At 49.3% G+C, this 17,173-nt stretch overlaps 1 protein-coding gene across 1 annotated transcript in view; it reads left to right on the forward strand.

Annotated features, from left to right (window-relative positions):
• Positions 1-5,680, forward strand: part of LOC137537062 (uncharacterized) — a 56,057-nt gene extending 50,377 nt beyond the window's left edge. Inside the window, exon 19 of the mRNA XM_068259208.1 lies at positions 3,195-5,680. Coding sequence (XP_068115309.1) covers positions 3,195-4,252 — 1,058 coding nt within the window. The 3' untranslated portion in view covers positions 4,253-5,680. The remainder of the gene's footprint in view (positions 1-3,194) is intronic.
• Positions 5,681-17,173: the final 11,493 nt, after the last annotated feature.

The following is a 17,173-nucleotide window of genomic DNA, read 5'->3' on the forward strand; positions in this document are numbered from 1 at the left end:
TGGCTAAAATGCAAAACGCTATGTGTGGCGGAAAACTAACGCTGCACATCACTCTGAACACACCATCCCCACTGTCAAATGTGGTGGCAGCATCATGCTCGGGGGGTGCATCTCTTCAGCAGGGACAGGGAAGCTGGTCAGAGTTGATGGGAAGATGGATGGAGCCAAATACAGGGCAAATTTGGAAGAAATTCTTCCTCTCTTGAAGACTGCAAAAGACCTGAGATTGGGGCGGAGGTTCACCTTCCAGCAGGACAATGACCCTAAACATAAAGCCAGGGCAACAATGGAATGGTTTAAAACAAAACATATCTATGTGTTAGAATGGCCCAGTCAAAGTCCAGATCTAAATCCAATCGAGAATCTGTGGCAAGATCTGAAAACTGCTGTTCACAAACGCTGTCCATCTAAACTGACTGAGCTGGAGCTGTGTTGCAAAGAAGAATGGGCAAGGATTTCAGTCTCTAGATGTGCAAAGCTGGTAGAGACATACCCTAAAAGTCTGGCAGCTGTAATTGCAGCAAAAGGTGGTTCTACAAAGTATTGACTCAGGGGGCTGAATAATTATGCACACCCCACTTTGCAGTTATTTATTTGTAAAAAATGTTTGGAATCATGTATGATTTTCGTTCTACTTCTCACGTGTACGCCACTTTGTATTAGTCTTTCACGTGGAATTCCAATAAAATTGATACATGTTTGTGGCAGTAATGTGACAAGATGTGGAAAACTTCAAGGGGGCCGAATACTTTTGCAACCAACTGTAGTAGAATGCAGTAAATTATGCAGGATTCTCACTCTTAGGGCCGGTACACACTGCTGCGCTTTTAAAATTGCATGAAATTTTGAAATCGCAAAGCCTTTATGAAAATTGAAAATTCGTATTGCGCCAGTGTGTACAGGTCTTTGCGATTTTCATGATTTTTTAAAAGACCTTGAGATTAAAAAATGCATGCAACTTTAAAAGTGCAGTGCAAGCGCAGCAGTGTGTACTGACCCTTACAGTCATTTTCCTGGTTTCAGCATCATTAACTAATAATAATTCCTGTATCTATATATTGCTGTATACAGTATTGGTTTGTAGCCCCTCCCTCCTAGTGATGTTTAGCCTAGGCCATTTAGCAATGCATATTCTTGTCCCAGAGCATTCTGGGACACCAGGCATTATTTTCACTGGTTTCAGAATTCAGCTTCAATAAACCAACATTCCGCAGAGCTGCATCTGACAGCACTAAAGATGTCACCGCCTGTAATCATTTGTAGAAAGTAAATTAGGGAGAGAAATTTTTTTTTACAATGGGCAAATTTTAATACAAAAGCAATTTTAATACATGACATTATTTTTACTATAGTTCCTCTTTGAAGGACACCTGTAGTGAGAGGGATATGGTGGCTGCCATATTTATTTCCTTTTAAGCAATGCCAGTGGCCTGGCTATCCTGCTGCTCATCTGCCTTTTAGCCATAGACCCTGAACAAGCATGCAGCAGATCAGGTGTTTCTGACATTATTGTCAGAATTGACAAGATTAGCTGCATGCTTGTTTCTGATGTGATTCAGACACTACTGCAGCCAAATAGATCAGCAGGGCTGCCAGGCAACTGGTATAGTTTAAAAGGAAATAAATGTGGCAGCCTTTGTTCACCTCACCTCATTTGTTCCATTAACTGATCACATGTACCATTAAAGCATATACACCTGTATGAGAAATCTTACCGTAAATGATCTTTCATGATTTCTCTAGGTGACAGTTTACCTCTTGGCTCTCTGCTGAGTAGCATATTCTGTCCCGTGGAGAGGGGAAGGTGACCAAAAGCTTCACTGCAGCTCACTGAGGGGAAAACAATAGGGAAGATTTGCCAACTACTGAATAGAAAGGAGCTGAATTCAGAAGACAGTTGTGGAAATGCTAGATTATCACCTGAATCTATCATGACTAGTCATTCAGGAAGAGGAAGTCTAGCATCTAGTGAAATTGTAAGGCCGCATCCATCTGATCTCTTCTTTCACCCCTCCCCTCATGGTAGCTCCCATTGCCGGGGGGCCCATTGGCTTGGTGTCAGAAAGCAAGTAGGGCCAGTATAATCCTCTCCTATGAGTATGGTCACAACCAAACTTGGTATGGAGGGGGGCCCCTGTATCAGAGATCCTCGCAGCCCAGTCTCCTTTCTACACCCTGGTTGTGACCTGTTATAGCTGCCAGGGCGTAGATTTCAGTTACTACACCGCACGCTCCCGCCTCTACCACCGATTGGGACACTCTCATACCACTGTAGCCCACTCACTCTGCGTCCAGCGAGCGTCGTGCGCTGTGACGTCACTCCGTCACGAAACGTTGGGCGGAGCCACGGAGTGACGTCACAGCGCACGACGCTCGCTGGACGCGGCGGGATTGTCTGTGTGCAGCAGGCTCGGTATCTTTTAGAGCACTAGCCAGTAAGCTATTGCGGAGAAGGACGCTAAATGACAGAGGCGTGCGCCTTGTCACCAGCTTAGTGCATCTCATCTCTGCATACCCCTGTACCTGGAATCAGGTAGCTTGTAAAACAAGGGGCTGGCTGTGTTTTTTCATTTTTGGTGAAGTTTTCTGACCCAATGAGTGGTTATACACCACTGATCTGTTTTTAAATTTTTTAAAAATAAACTGGTACGCTTTTACGCGATGTGGAATCCGCTTTTTGCTTACACAGACTGGGAATAGCCAAGAGAGGACTGCCAGAGAGGCTGCGGGGTGGCCAATACCCCGAATGCGAGCATTGGCCTTGGAGGCCTAGAAGTCTGGTGAGTCTCTCCCCGAAGGGGGGGCTTTTTCATTATATGACATATTTGCTGTGTCTAAGAAGGAACAGGCAGAGAAGAGCGCTTAACCACTTTTACTGAAGAACTTTAATCACAACTGTAATTTGATCTCTCAGCTGTGTCAGCTGGCTGCCTTGGCAGATCAGCTCATTTGTAAGCACAGGATGTTAACAATATGGCTTCTTCAATGAAAGCAGGAAATAGACACACTGCAGATATATTGCAGGATTTGTATCAGCTGTAACAAAAACATTTTTCTTCAAATGTTATTATGCTGTTGCTTATCTTTTAGAGCAGAGAGGAATTCTGAGATCTGGTCCGCTTTAAGCCCCGTCTTTCCCTATCACCAGAATGTGGAAAATGAACATATTAGTAATAATAAGATTTCTCCAACAGATGGACACGATGCTGGGAACCCCTCGGAGGGACGCTCTGATAAAACAAAAAATAAAGGGGTCACACAACATCCTCCAGCAGGAAACTCCGTTGGAAATCGCAGACTTCACCATGAAAATAAATCAAAAAAGTGTGAGAAATATTCTAGTGATGAAGGAAAGCTGACGACACATGAGGGGCGTCACACAGACAATCGTCCTTTTTCATGCTCAGAGTGTGGCCAAGGTTTCAATTCCAAAGCAGAACTCACCAGACACCAGAGAATTCACACTGGTGAGCGCCCCTTTTCATGTTCAGAGTGTGGGAAAGCTTTCATTCAGAAAAGTCACCTTCTTGCACACCAGAAGAATCACACTGGTGAGCGTCCTTTTTCCTGTTCAGAGTGTGGGAAGACTTTCATTTGGAAAAGCCACCTTGTCACACACCAGAGAATTCACACAGGTGATCGGCCTTGTTACTGTTCAGAGTGTGGGAAAGGTTTCATTTCTAAAGCGGAGCTCCTCAAACACCAGCGAAGTCACACTGGCGAGCGTCCTTTTTTATGTTCAGAATGTGGGAAAGGTTTCATTAGAAAAAGTCACCTTCTTACACATCAGAGAAGTCACACTGGCGATCACAGTTTTTCCTGTTCAGAGTGTGGGAAAGGTTTCATTTCAAAAGGAAACTTCCTCAGACACCAGAGCATCCACACTGGTGAGCGTCCTTTTTCCTGTTCAGAGTGTGGGAAAGCTTTCGTTCAGAAAAGCCGACTTCTCATACACCAGAGAAGTCACACAGGCGAGCGTCCGTTTCCTTGTTCAGAATGTGGGAAATGCTTCTCTTCTAGAGCGGACGTTTGGAGGCACCAGAAGATTCACACTGGTGAGCGCCCTTTTGCCTGTTCAGAGTGTGGGAAAGCTTTCATTCAAAAAAGTCGCCTTCTTAAACACCAGAGACATCACACAGGCGAGCGCCCCTTTGCGTGCTCAAAATGTAAGAAAGATTTCACTAGCAAAGAAGATCTTCGTCGACATGAGAAGTCACACAAGCGATCCTCCATTTTCAAGCTGAGCGAATAGGGAAACTTTCACTGATAAAGGAAACTATGTTAAAACACCTGATGATTAGGGGTTAGTCAATGAGATGCAAATCATTTTAAGTTGATGCAGGATTATGCAAATTATGCAGTTTGAGCATGGACCAATCAAATTTTACCTCGGCAGCATTTGATTTTCAAGGTGCATAAATTTGCATATTTAATTTGCATAATACTGCATCAACTTGACGGCCCGTTTCCACTACTGTGGTGTGATTTCGACGGGAAAATCGTGGCAACAAATCCGCATGCGGTTTCGTTGCCGTTTCTATGCAGATTTTCACACAGAATCGCTCGCGGTTTGCACAACGCGATTTTAACCATGTCAATGCCGGCAAGCATTGACATGGGTTTTTAAGCGGAAACGCACGTGGAAACGCCGGGAAAACCGCAAGACTAAAATGCTTACGATTTTCCTATTTAGTTACATTACCGACGAATCGCATGCGGGTGTGCGGCGTGCGAATTCTGATGGGTCTGCCGTGCAGATTTTTTCTGCACGACAAACCACACAGAATCCCGCACAAGTGGAAACAGTCCCATCCACTTGTATTGTCTATGCGAATCTGCATGCAGGAAACGCATGCAGATTCGCTCTAGTGGAAACGGGCTCTGAAAGTATATGCATTTTATTGACCACCCCTACTTACAATGAAAGCTGTCAAGTGCTAGTTTTCATGTTCAGAGGGTGGGAAAAACCTTCATTTGATACCAGGAAAGTCACCCAGAGAAATATTTTTTTTCTGTACTCAGACAGTGGGAAATGTTTCTGGGAAGGAAGGAGGGACACACAGACTGAGGAGATTGCAGCCGGAGGCAATGACAGTCTGTGGTTCAGGAAGTGAACAGTGTCTGGGCTTCTGACCAGGAATTTTCCAACATGATTTATTGATATCAGATTATCTAGGTGCTCCCTCCTACGCACAGACTTGGTAGGTGGCAGCCTATGCAGATCTGGGAGAACGTTTTGCCTGGGTGGGACTTTTTAGAAATATGAAGCCTTTTAGAATAAATACCTCATTTAAAGAACAATTGAAGTGAGAGGTATATGAAAGTTGCTATATTTATTTCCTTTTTAACAATACCAGTTGCCTGGCTACTCTGCTGTTCTTCTGCCTCTAATACTTTTAGCCACAGACCCTGAACAAGCATGCAGCAGATCAGGTGTTTCTGACATTATTGTCAGATCTGACAAGATTAGCAGCATGCTTGTTTCTGGTGTGATTCAGACACTGTTGCAGCCAAATAGACCAGCACGGCTGCCAGGCAACTAGTATTGTTTAAAAGAAGATAAATATGGCAGCCTCCATATACCTCTCACTTCAGTTGTCCTTTAATTGCTTGTTAACTGTGAAGGCTGCTTTTATTATCTTTGTTATTATCTCTTCTTGTTGCTGTGAGTTGTATGTTTTTTTTTCTGTATCATTTTACTTTGCAGTTCTGTAATAAAAGATCAGATCCGTGTTTTGCTTTTGTGTTTGAATTACTTCATTTCTCCACTGTGTTCTCTGGGGAATAATCCCACCAATCTTTTCACGGAAACATAATATTTTCATTAAACTTCTGCTCCCTAATAATACTATCTGGTCGGCAGACATGGCTACCTAATAATACTATCAGTGGAGGGGACACACACATAGCTCCCTAATAAAACTATTGGGGGGCACACATATCTCCTTAATAATACTATCGGGGGGGGGGGACACATAGTTACCTAGTAATACTATCTGGGTCAGGGGCATAGTGCTAACTAAGAGGCACAAAGGCTAATTGATACTTCTAACTGGAAGGGCACATATAGCTGCCTAATATTGTTATTGGGGATCCACATGGCTGCTAACTGTGGGGCGAAAGGGTTGCCTGATACTGCTAACTGGAAGGGCACACATAGCTGCCTATTATTTCTATCTGGGGGCACACATAGGTACCTAATAATACTATTTGGAGGGCATGCATAGCTGCCTGATAATACAACTGGGGAGACAAAAAAAATAGCTACCTAATACTATCTGGGGGCACACATAGCTATGTAATACTGCCAACTGGAAGGGGAACACAATTCCCTAACACTGATATGGGAACACCGTTCCCTAACACAGATAATGGGGATTCACATGGTATATCTAATGCTTCTAACTGAGGGACACATATATAACCTAGTATTACAATTGAGGCACAAATTTGTACACAAACAAAATACAATTTTGCTAAGTGGAAGGGCACAAATACTTTCCTTATAATACTATCTGGGCAGGGCCAGTTCAAGACTTTTTCCTGCCTGAGGCAAACTTGTGAGGATCGCGCAGCACCCAAAAATTTTCACCTTCGGTATAGGTTGGTAGGTATAGTTGCCCCCAGTATAGGTAGCCAGTATATTTGCCCCAGTATAGGTAGCCAGTATATTTGCCTCAGTTCAATAAATACTAAAGGTTAGCGCTCCTGGATAAGAAATATTACAAACTCAATATGTGGTGCGCACTCAAAACAACCTGATGATAATAGGTTAGTCCAGACATGCAATATTAAATGAGCAGTGCTCAGAGCCTCTTCAAATAAAGCGCAGGAGTAATCTGATACAGGTCATCAAAACAGTTCAAGTCCACTTTCACCAATGGTGTCCTCGTGCCAGTTCCTTGTCACTCTTTCTTGTGGGGCCAACACATCACATGTGAAAAGATATATAAAAAGCTAATAGTGTGATTCTGTTACGATACAGTTTCCACCACCTTTATATAGGTAGGCTATAGTCAACAGATTGAGAAAATAAATTACCATAACACCTCAGGTGAGCACCCTGACACTCCCCCACAATGTCCGCACTCACCCAGCAATCCTCCAACAATCTCCGGAGGTAGGATTAATGGCTTTGGGGGATGGTTTCACAGTAGATCAAACGAGCATCAGCCACTCTACAGTATAGTCAGCTGACGGGTTTATTTAATAAATATAAAATGATGAATGCTGACCCTGGCCGGCCCGGGACTGAACCCTGGTCTCTCACAACAGAGGCGATACCCTTAACCAGTATACTATAGCTAACACACAGTCAGGAGGTTTTGTTGGTCAGCTGAGTGGTTAGTCAGCTAACATGTATTGCTACCTGTGTCAGCTGATCTCTTCAGCTGACACTTAAACAGAATTATTGCCTGCGTGTGATTGGCTGCTGTGTGCATGTGGTCGACCACTGATTGGTTGCATGAAGTATTTAAACCTGCTGAGTGCTTCCTGTCATTGCCCGTGATAGCTTTGGCTGTGTGCTTTGCTGGTTGTGATTTACTGCTTATTGATTACCTGTGATGAACCGACCTCTGCCTGGAATCTGACTAATCTCTGCCTGCCGCCTGAACCGACCTTCTGCATGATCCCTGACTACCCTCTGATCTCTGCCCGGACCGAGCTAGGATTACTTGACCTTGATTTCGCCTGCTTCTTGTGTACCTCGATACTTCTGATTGTACGTGTATGACCTCGGATTGTTACTGGACTCTGCTTATCTCCTGTTAGGTTCTGGTGAGTTACATAGTTCACTCTACCTTCAGCTCCTATACCTTGCACCTACAAGGCCTGGGTGTAACCGAAGTCGGGCAGGTGTTGTTTCCTCACCTCCCGTTCAAGCGGGGACACGTCACACAGGGTTAACCCTCCTGGCGGTTAATTTTTTTGGGCAAATTGGCAAAAATTCTTTTTTTTTTTTTTTTTGTGCGATCGTCGCCGGCATCAATAGCAAACAGGGGAACGCGTATATAACGCGCTCCCCTGTTTGGCTTCTCCTGTCGCCATGGCGACGATCGGAATGACGTCATGGACGTCAGCCGACGTCCTGACGTCAGACACCTCCGATCCAGCCCATAGCGCTGCCCGGAACTTATTGGTCCGGGCAGCGCAGGGCTCTGGCGGGGGGGGGGGGGGCCCTCTTGCGCCGCTGCGTATGGGCGATCGCCTCAGAGCGGCGGCGGTCAAGCTGTACGCGCGGCTAGCAAAGTGCTAGCTGCGCGTACAGCATTGTAAATGGAGGAAATCGCCCCACCAGGGGCTGAGATATCTTCCTGCTTACCGCCAGGAAGGTTAAGAAGGTGGGGATAGATTGGGGCATAGGAGCTGAGCTGTGAGCTGATAACTTGCCAAGCCTGACATTACAGAAGCTTAATAAATAGTTTTGTCAGCAATTTTGTTCTTGCCTAGTATAACTAGTGGGCAAAGTTAGACGGTTTAAAAACCCTACTTGCTGAGGCAAAACAAGGCGGGAGAGAGACAGTGGGGAAAGACAGGCGGAGGGTATGGTGGAGGAAGTAGAGAAAGGTGGAGGAGAGAGAGAGAAAGGTGGTGGGTATGGTGGAAGAAGGAGAGAAAGGTGGAGGAGGGAGAGAGACAGTGGGGAAAAACAGAGGTGGTGGGTATGGTGAAGGAGGGAGAGAAAGGTGGTGGGTATGATGGAGGGAGGGAGAAAGGTGGTGGGTATGGTGGAGGAAGAAGAGAAAGGTGGAGGAGGGAGAGGGACAGTGGGGGAAAACAGAGGTGGTGGGTATGGTGGAGGAAGAAGGGAAAGGTGGAGGAGGGAGAGGGACAGTGGGGAAAGACAGAGAGAAGAGAAATATAAAAAGAGGGGGTGGGAAGGACTATCGAGAACCCACAATGGTGTAGTATGAAATGTAAATAGTGCAGCCCAAAATGGTGCAGTACAGAAGTATACCGCTGTATATGCAGATGGGGAAAATCACCTGTCCCCACTCAGGCTAAGAAGTTGCTCTCTGTAATAGAAAATAGGGATGAACCCTTAAACCAAGGGAGGATCAGCGTATTTGTAGGAGAACAGAGGCACCAAAATAGTATAAAATACATTAAGAACAGTTTAAAAATGAGGGGGCAGTGGTGGACTCTCCTCCCCACGAGGGACTCGACAGATACGAATCAGTATAAAAATACCAAACATTTATTTCATACTCCCCAGGGATGCTCGGATGTGCCTCATCCACGAATTTGGCAATCCGCGTGGTTGCAAAAAAAAATCCGCATTCGGCCCCGCCGCATGCGGATTTTCGTCCGCGTCCACGCAGCCACGCGGATTTTTTCCCGTGAATGGCGTAATCACGCGTGGATTCACGCCCGGAGGCGGATTTTCTTTTAACGTTAATAACAAAGCCCCCATACATGCTACAGTCCCCCAAATAGCATGGATTATCGAGGTGATAAGGGGCAACATAACTTCAACATAAAAAATCCTAAAAAAAAAAATTTTCTAGAGAAAATGGATTTTAAAGTGAAATCAACACTTTAAATGGGGCTATTAATTGGTAATAAGTGGTTTTAAAAAGGGATATACGCGTTAAGCAGTCAAAGAGGTGAAGGCGAGTTCCAATGGCACTTGGCGGCGAAGGTTCCGCTGGAGGAGGATGAGTGGCTGACGGCAAAAAGGCTCCAGAGAGGTTTTTGTAATTTTTTTTTTTTTTTTTTTTTTTTGCAGCAATTAGCAATGACATCGCAGCAGAGTTGTCAGTGGACACGGGCAGTGTGAACGCAGAGTGCAGTGGTGGTAGCGACTGAGTCAGGAGAAGGACTATGCGGGCGGTCAGTTCAGCAGCACAGAAGGACCACGGCAACATACTGGTGGTAGTCGTAGCAGCACAGCGTCATAGTGCTGGCCAAAAAATTAAATGCACCCGGTGACCCGGGCAGTGTGAACGCAGAGTGTAGTAGCGACTGAGTCAGGAGGACAAAGCGGGCGGTCAGTTCAGCAGCAGCAGCAGCACAGTAGTAGTAGCATAGCGTCATAGTGCTGGCCAAAAAATTAAATGCACCCGGCGACCCGGGCAGTGTGAACGCAGAGTGTAGTAGCGACTGAGTCAGGAGGACAAAGCGGGCGGTCAGTTCAGCAGCAGCAGCACAGTAGTAGTAGCACAGCGTCATAGTGCTGGCAAAAAAATTAAATGCACCCGGCGACCCGGGCAGTGTGAACGCAGAGTGTAGTAGCGACTGAGTCAGGAGGACAAAGCGGGCGGTCAGTTCAGCAGCAGCAGCACAGTAGTAGTAGCACAGCGTCATAGTGCTGGCCAAAAAATTAAATGCACCCGGCGACCCGGGCAGTGTGAACGCAGAGTGTAGTAGCGACTGAGTCAGGAGGACAAAGCGGGCGGTCAGTTCAGCAGCAGCAGCACAGTAGTAGTAGCACAGCGTCATAGTGCTGGCCAAAAAATTAAATGCACCCGGTGACCCGGGCAGTGTGAACGCAGAGTGTAGTAGCGACTGAGTCAGGAGGACAAAGCGGGCGGTCAGTTCAGCAGCAGCAGCAGCACAGTAGTAGTAGCATAGCGTCATAGTGCTGGCCAAAAAATTAAATGCACCCGGCGACCCGGGCAGTGTGAACGCAGAGTGTAGTAGCGACTGAGTCAGGAGGACAAAGCGGGCGGTCAGTTCAGCAGCAGCAGCACAGTAGTAGTAGCACAGCGTCATAGTGCTGGCAAAAAAATTAAATGCACCCGGCGACCCGGGCAGTGTGAACGCAGAGTGTAGTAGCGACTGAGTCAGGAGGACAAAGCGGGCGGTCAGTTCAGCAGCAGCAGCACAGTAGTAGTAGCACAGCGTCATAGTGCTGGCCAAAAAATTAAATGCACCCGGTGACCCGGGCAGTGTGAACGCAGAGTGTAGTAGCGACTGAGTCAGGAGGACAAAGCGGGCGGTCAGTTCAGCAGCAGCAGCACAGTAGTAGTAGCACAGCGTCATAGTGCTGGCCAAAAAATTAAATGCACCCGGTGACCCGGGCAGTGTGAATGCAGAGTGTAGTAGCGACTGAGTCAGGAGGACAAAGCGGGCGGTCAGTTCAGCAGCAGCAGCACAGTAGTAGTAGCACAGCGTCATAGTGCTGGCCAAAAAATTAAATGCACCCGGCGACCCGGGCAGTGTGAACGCAGAGTGTAGTAGCGACTGAGTCAGGAGGACAAAGCGGACGGTCAGTTCAGCAGCAGCAGCACAGTAGTAGTAGCACAGCGTCATAGTGCTGGCCAAAAAATTAAATGCACCCGGTGACCCGGGCAGTGTGAACGCAGAGTGTAGTAGCGACTGAGTCAGGAGGACAAAGCGGGCGGTCAGTTCAGCAGCAGCAGCACAGTAGTAGTAGCACAGCGTCATAGTGCTGGCCAAAAAATTAAATGCACCCGGTGACCCGGGCAGTGTGAACGCAGAGTGTAGTAGCGACTGAGTCAGGAGGACAAAGCGGGCGGTCAGTTCAGCAGCAGCAGCACAGTAGTAGTAGCACAGCGTCATAGTGCTGGCCAAAAAATTAAATGCACCCGGCGACCCGGGCAGTGTGAACGCAGAGTGTAGTAGCGACTGAGTCAGGAGCACAAAGCGGGCGGTCAGTTCAGCAGCAGCAGCACAGTAGTAGTAGCACAGCGTCCTAGTGCTGGCCAAAAAATTAAATGCACCCGGCGACCCGGGCAGTGTGAACGCAGAGTGTAGTAGCGAATGAGTCAGGAGGACAAAGCGGACGGTCAGTTCAGCAGCAGCAGCACAGTAGTAGTAGCACAGCGTCATAGTGCTGGCCAAAAAATTAAATGCACCCGGTGACCCGGGCAGTGTGAACGCAGAGTGTAGTAGCGACTGAGTCAGGAGGACAAAGCGGGCGGTCAGTTCAGCAGCTCAGAAGGAGGACCATGGCAACTTACTGGTAGTAGTACCATAACACCAAAAAATTAACCAAGGTAGGCACTAGGCAGGTAGTAAATGTCTTTATAAAGGCAGGCATAGTTAACAACAGCACATGCAGCAGCCACTTCATGTCCCCCTGTGTCCGACAATAGGGGCCAGGAACTCACCTTCCACCCAAGCCTGGTTGATTTTCAGGAAGGTGAGTTTGTCCACAGAGGCGTGGGAGAGCCGAGAGCGCTTCTCTGTGACCACGCCACCGGCCGCACTAAAGCATCTCTCTGAGAGGACACTGGAAGGAGGGCAGGATAGGAGTTCCAGGGCGTACTGGGAAAGCTCGCTCCAGATGTCCAGTCTCTTGACCCAGTACTCCAAGGGGTCCACGGGGCTGTCGGTGTCATTGAGCCTGCTGGATGACCCCATATAGTCAGACACCATGGTGGTCAGTCGTTGCTTGTGCTGGTTGGTGGTGGATGCTGTGGCGGGCACCTCTGTTCTGGGCTGCTGCACTGCATACAGGCTCTTGCTTAGGCTCTTCAGGTCTCCGGGGCGCCAGTTGCTGCTGCTGCTGCTGGTGGTTGTTGTTGTGCTGCTAGTGGCAATGGCAGGCACCTCTTGCTGGCTTGGCAGAGCAGTTACAGTGGGGGTGGAAGGCTGGGGGAATGCTTCCAGTAGTCTGCGCACAAGGGCCTCCTTCAACTCCCTTGTGCGTTGCTCGGTGGTGGATGGCGTCATTAAGTCTCCCAGCTTCCCCTTCAGACGGGGATCAAGCATCAAGGTAATCCAGATGTCCTCCCTTGAACGCATCTGGATCACCCGGGGGTCCCTGCGAAGGCAGCGCAACATGTGCACAGCCATGGGAAACAAGTGGGCCCTGCCAGCAAGATCTTTCTCGTCCTCGCCATTGTCCCATAACGCATGCCTGTCCTCTTCCTGTGCCATGTCGTTGTCCTCCTCAAACCGCCATCCACGTACAACGCCTGCTGCACTCTGCTCCTCCTCCTCCTCCTCATTCAGGTTAGGGACCTCCAACTCTTCCACTACCTGCTGTGAGCCCTCCTCTGAGCTGGACTGTGCTGCCATCTGCTCCTGTTCTTCCAACTGCCTCAGGGCTTCATCCCCACGCTCAATTAAATTGTCCATTGCCTGCTCCAGTAGACAAACCAAGGGCACCCACTGGCACACAGAGGCCCGCTCCTCACTGACCATCTTGGTTGCCTCCAGGAAGGGACTCAGCACCAGGCATACTTGCTGCATCAGTGTCCACTGAGTGGCAGTAATCATGGGGACTTGCTGGTTGCTGGGGACACTTGGGTCTAGCATGTAGGCCCTAAGAGCCAGCCTGTGCTGACACAGCCGCTCCAACATGGCCAGAGTCGAATTCCAGCGAACTGGCATGTCGATGATCAGCCGGTGTTGTGGCCTTCCATACTGCTGCTGTAAGGTGGACAAGAGTGCAGAGGCAGTGGCTGACAGGCGGAAAAAGCGTACCACCGCCCGGGCATCCTGCAGCAGCTCGCTCATCCCCTGGTAGGTGCGCAAGAAGCGCTGCACCACAAGATTGAGCACGTGGGCCAAGCAGGGGATGTGCTGGAGGTTTCCCTGCTGCACTGCTGCCACCAGGTTGGCCCCGTTATCGGCTGCCACATACCCCACTTCCAGGCCTCTGGGGGTCAGCCACCTCCGCTCCTGCTTCCTGAGGGCGGCCAGGACATTGGTGGCCGTAAGCCTCTCCTTCCCCAGGGTCACCAATTTTAAAAGGGCTTGGCAGTGCCGAGGCTTGGCGCTGCTGCTGCCGAGGCGGGCTTGCTTTCCGGGTGCAGAGGGAGTGTCGTGACAGGACCCTTCTGCATCCCCCCTGATCCCGCGTGGTGGCACCACTAGCTGGGCTGATGCGCTCTTGTCCTCCCTCCCTTCCATCGGTGTCACCCAGTGGGCCGTAAAGGACAGGTAGCGACCTGTCCCAAATCTGCTACTCCACTAGTCCATGGTCACGTGGACCCGCTTGCCCACAGAGTAGTCCAGGGAACGGGCCACGTTTTCCACCGCAAACTTGTGGAGTGCTGGGATCGCGCTCCTGCTGAAATAGTGGCGACTGGGGACTTGCCACTCGGGGATGCCAAATTGGAGCAGCGTCCGCATGGCGCTCCCCTCCTGCACCAGGGAGTAGGGAAGCAGCTGTGATGCCATGGCCCGGGCCAGCAAGCCATTTAGTTTGTGGATCCGCCTGTGGCTTGGAGGCAGAGGCTTGGTCAGACCCTGAAAGGTGTCGCTCAGCAGGGTCTGACGACGCTGGGATGCAGGGGAGACAGAGGAGAGAGACGAACACTGGCTGCCAGCCTCAATGTCTGTGTCCTGAGTAGCCGAGGTGGAAGAGCGCTTGCGTGCTACTACTGCTGCTGCTGTGGGGGATTCACGACCCTGAGGGAGGGATGATGCTGCTGCGCTGGTGGGCCTTCTGCTCTCAGGAACCCCTGCCAGCAGTGCCTGCTTCCTCTTAAACTCCGCATACTCACGGCAGTGGCGGCTTCTCAGGTGGCCCTGGAGGGATGAGGTACCCATCTTGCTCAGACTTTTCCCACGGCTCAATCTTTTGCTGCATAACCTGCACACAGCATACCTTTTGTCATCAGTACATTCCTCAAAGCAATCCCACACTGGTGACTTTAATTTACTGCGGCCCCCACTAGCAGAGGGTGCAGCGGAACAATGTGTGGTAGTAGTTGCCGGGGGTTGCATGGTGGTGGTGCCGGCTGAAGCAGTGTCCTGTCTACTTCCTCCACGCCCACTGCTGCCGATGCCCCTGCCTGACATATGGCGATATCCTTGCCTAGGCCGAGGTGACTCGTCATCCTGCTCTGCCTCTGACCATTCTTCCACGGACTCAGCAGGCTGCACATAGTTAGGGTCCACAACGTCGTCATCAACAGCAGCATCTTCATAATCCAGCTCTTCCTCTGACTCCCCTGCCTCCTCTTCTGTCCCTACATCCCCAGACACAGACCCCTCTTCTTCATCATCAGAACTCAACAACGCTTGTTATTGTGGCCCGATCTCAATCTCTGCCACATCAGTCCCCAGTAAGTCCTGAGCTTCTTGCATCAGCAGGTTCCCAGAAGCCGGACTGAGGGACAGAACGCTGTCATCCTGGGAGGGCTGCTGACCAGTGGGTGCTGGGGTGGATGTCACAACAAGCGTGGGACGTTGGCTGCTGCTGCTGCTTGGAGTGGTGCTCACAGTAGAGGTCTGGGAGGAAGTCATGATGTCCATGAGTACGTCAGGTTCCATTTGCTCAACCACCACACGGGGACCAGAAACTTTAAAATATTTGGACAATGGCGTCCGCTGACTCGGCCCAGGCTTTGCTGTCCCCCTTTCTGCTGCATCACGACCACGTACAGCTGGGCGTCCTCTCCCTGGACGTGGAGCAGTCCCAGAAGTGGCTGAGGCAATTGAACTCCCTTTCCTCTCACCCCGCGAAACCCTGCCAGACATGTTGCTAGTAATGAATCACTGGATGCAGTGGGCACAGTACAAGGTCACTGAAGGATGCAGTGGGCACAGTACAAGGTCACTGAAGGATGCAGTGGGCACAGCAGTGGCCACTGGATATACAACTAGGTCACTGAAGGATGCAGTGGCCACAGTACAAGGTCACTGAAGGATGCAGTGGGCACAGCAGTGGGCACTGGATATACAACTAGGTCACTGAAGGATGCAGTGGCCACAGTACAAGGTCACTGAAGGATGCAGTGGGCACAGCAGTGGGCACTGGATTTACAACTAGGTCACTGAAGGATGCAGTGGGCACAGCACAAGGTCACTGAAGGATGCAGTGGGCACAGTACAAGGTCACTGAAGGATGCAGTGGGCACAGCAGTGGCCACTGGATATACAACTAGGTCACTGAAGGATGCAGTGGCCACAGTACAAGGTCACTGAAGGATGCACTGGGCACAGCAGTGGGCACTGGATATACAACTAGGTCACTGAAGGATGCAGTGGGCACAGTACAAGGTCACTGAAGGATGCAGTGGGCACAGCAGTGGCCACTGGATATACAACTAGGTCAATGAAGGATGCAGTGGCCACAGTACAAGGTCACTGAAGGATGCAGTGGGCACAGCAGTGGGCACTGGATATACAACTAGGTCACTGAAGGATGCAGTGGGCACACAAGGATGTCACACTGTGTAATGAGATGCTCATATGCCAGCGAGCGAGCGAGCAGTGGGCACTGGGCACGGCACAAGGTCACTGACAGAATGAATGAACAGCGCTGGCAGAGAGTGGCGGCGCCGGCGGTGTGACTGGCTGCCTGCAAATAGTACAAGTGTATAACTGTCACTGGAATATACAAGTGAACACTGCAGCTGCACTAACCTGCCTGCCTGCACTCTACACACAGATAATCCCCACTCCCACTACACTGCAGCACTGAACCTGCCTGCACTACACACAGTTAAATAATCACTAGACTCCCACACTCCCACTACACTACACTGACTACAACTAACTACAGCAATCACTCACTGACTAGCTAACTGTGTACAGTATAAGAGCAGTGTTAGCAAAAAAAATGCTTTGTTTTTAACACAATAAATGCACTTGCTCAAACAACAATGGCCTGGAGATAATCCTCTCAGCACCACAGTCTAGCAAGGACAGAGCTTTTCCATCATGGCCGCCGCTTTATATTCAGGAGGGGAGGGCATAGCTCCCCTCCTGTGATTGGTTGCTAGGGCCTGGCTGGGGCACTCTGATTGGCCTGCAATGTGTCACTTCCGCATAGTTTGACGCATTTCCGCAAACCACGACTTCAGCGCCGGGTTTCACGAGCGTGAATGCGGATTTCTGTCCGCATTCACGCGTAGCCGAAGCAGATTTTCGTGGTTGAAAATCTATTCACGGCTTAGCGTGTCCGAGGCGGAATGCGGCAAAATGGTCGTGAATCCACGCGTAAGCGTGATCACGACCTGGCGGTGAGCACCACTGCTCCAAAATACTGTTGCGTTTCATGGGTCTCACGTCCACTTCCTCAGGCAAAGTAAAAGGAGCAGCTAAAACAGAAAAATCAAAGTAATCTCAGTATTCAAACTAACAGGTACAAGATTTTTAAAAAGACAAAAAAAAAATCTGATCTAACCAATAGCTGGGGTACCTCTACATAAAGGAATCATCAGGGAAAAATGAAAAAATTAGCGTTAATTTTGTCAATCTTGGCCACGTTGTCCGCCTGCGCAGTGTGCCGCGGACAATGTGGCCA

The sequence above is a fragment of the Hyperolius riggenbachi genome, chromosome 10 (genome assembly GCF_040937935.1).
Source record: "Hyperolius riggenbachi isolate aHypRig1 chromosome 10, aHypRig1.pri, whole genome shotgun sequence".
Taxonomy (NCBI): domain Eukaryota; kingdom Metazoa; phylum Chordata; class Amphibia; order Anura; family Hyperoliidae; genus Hyperolius; species Hyperolius riggenbachi.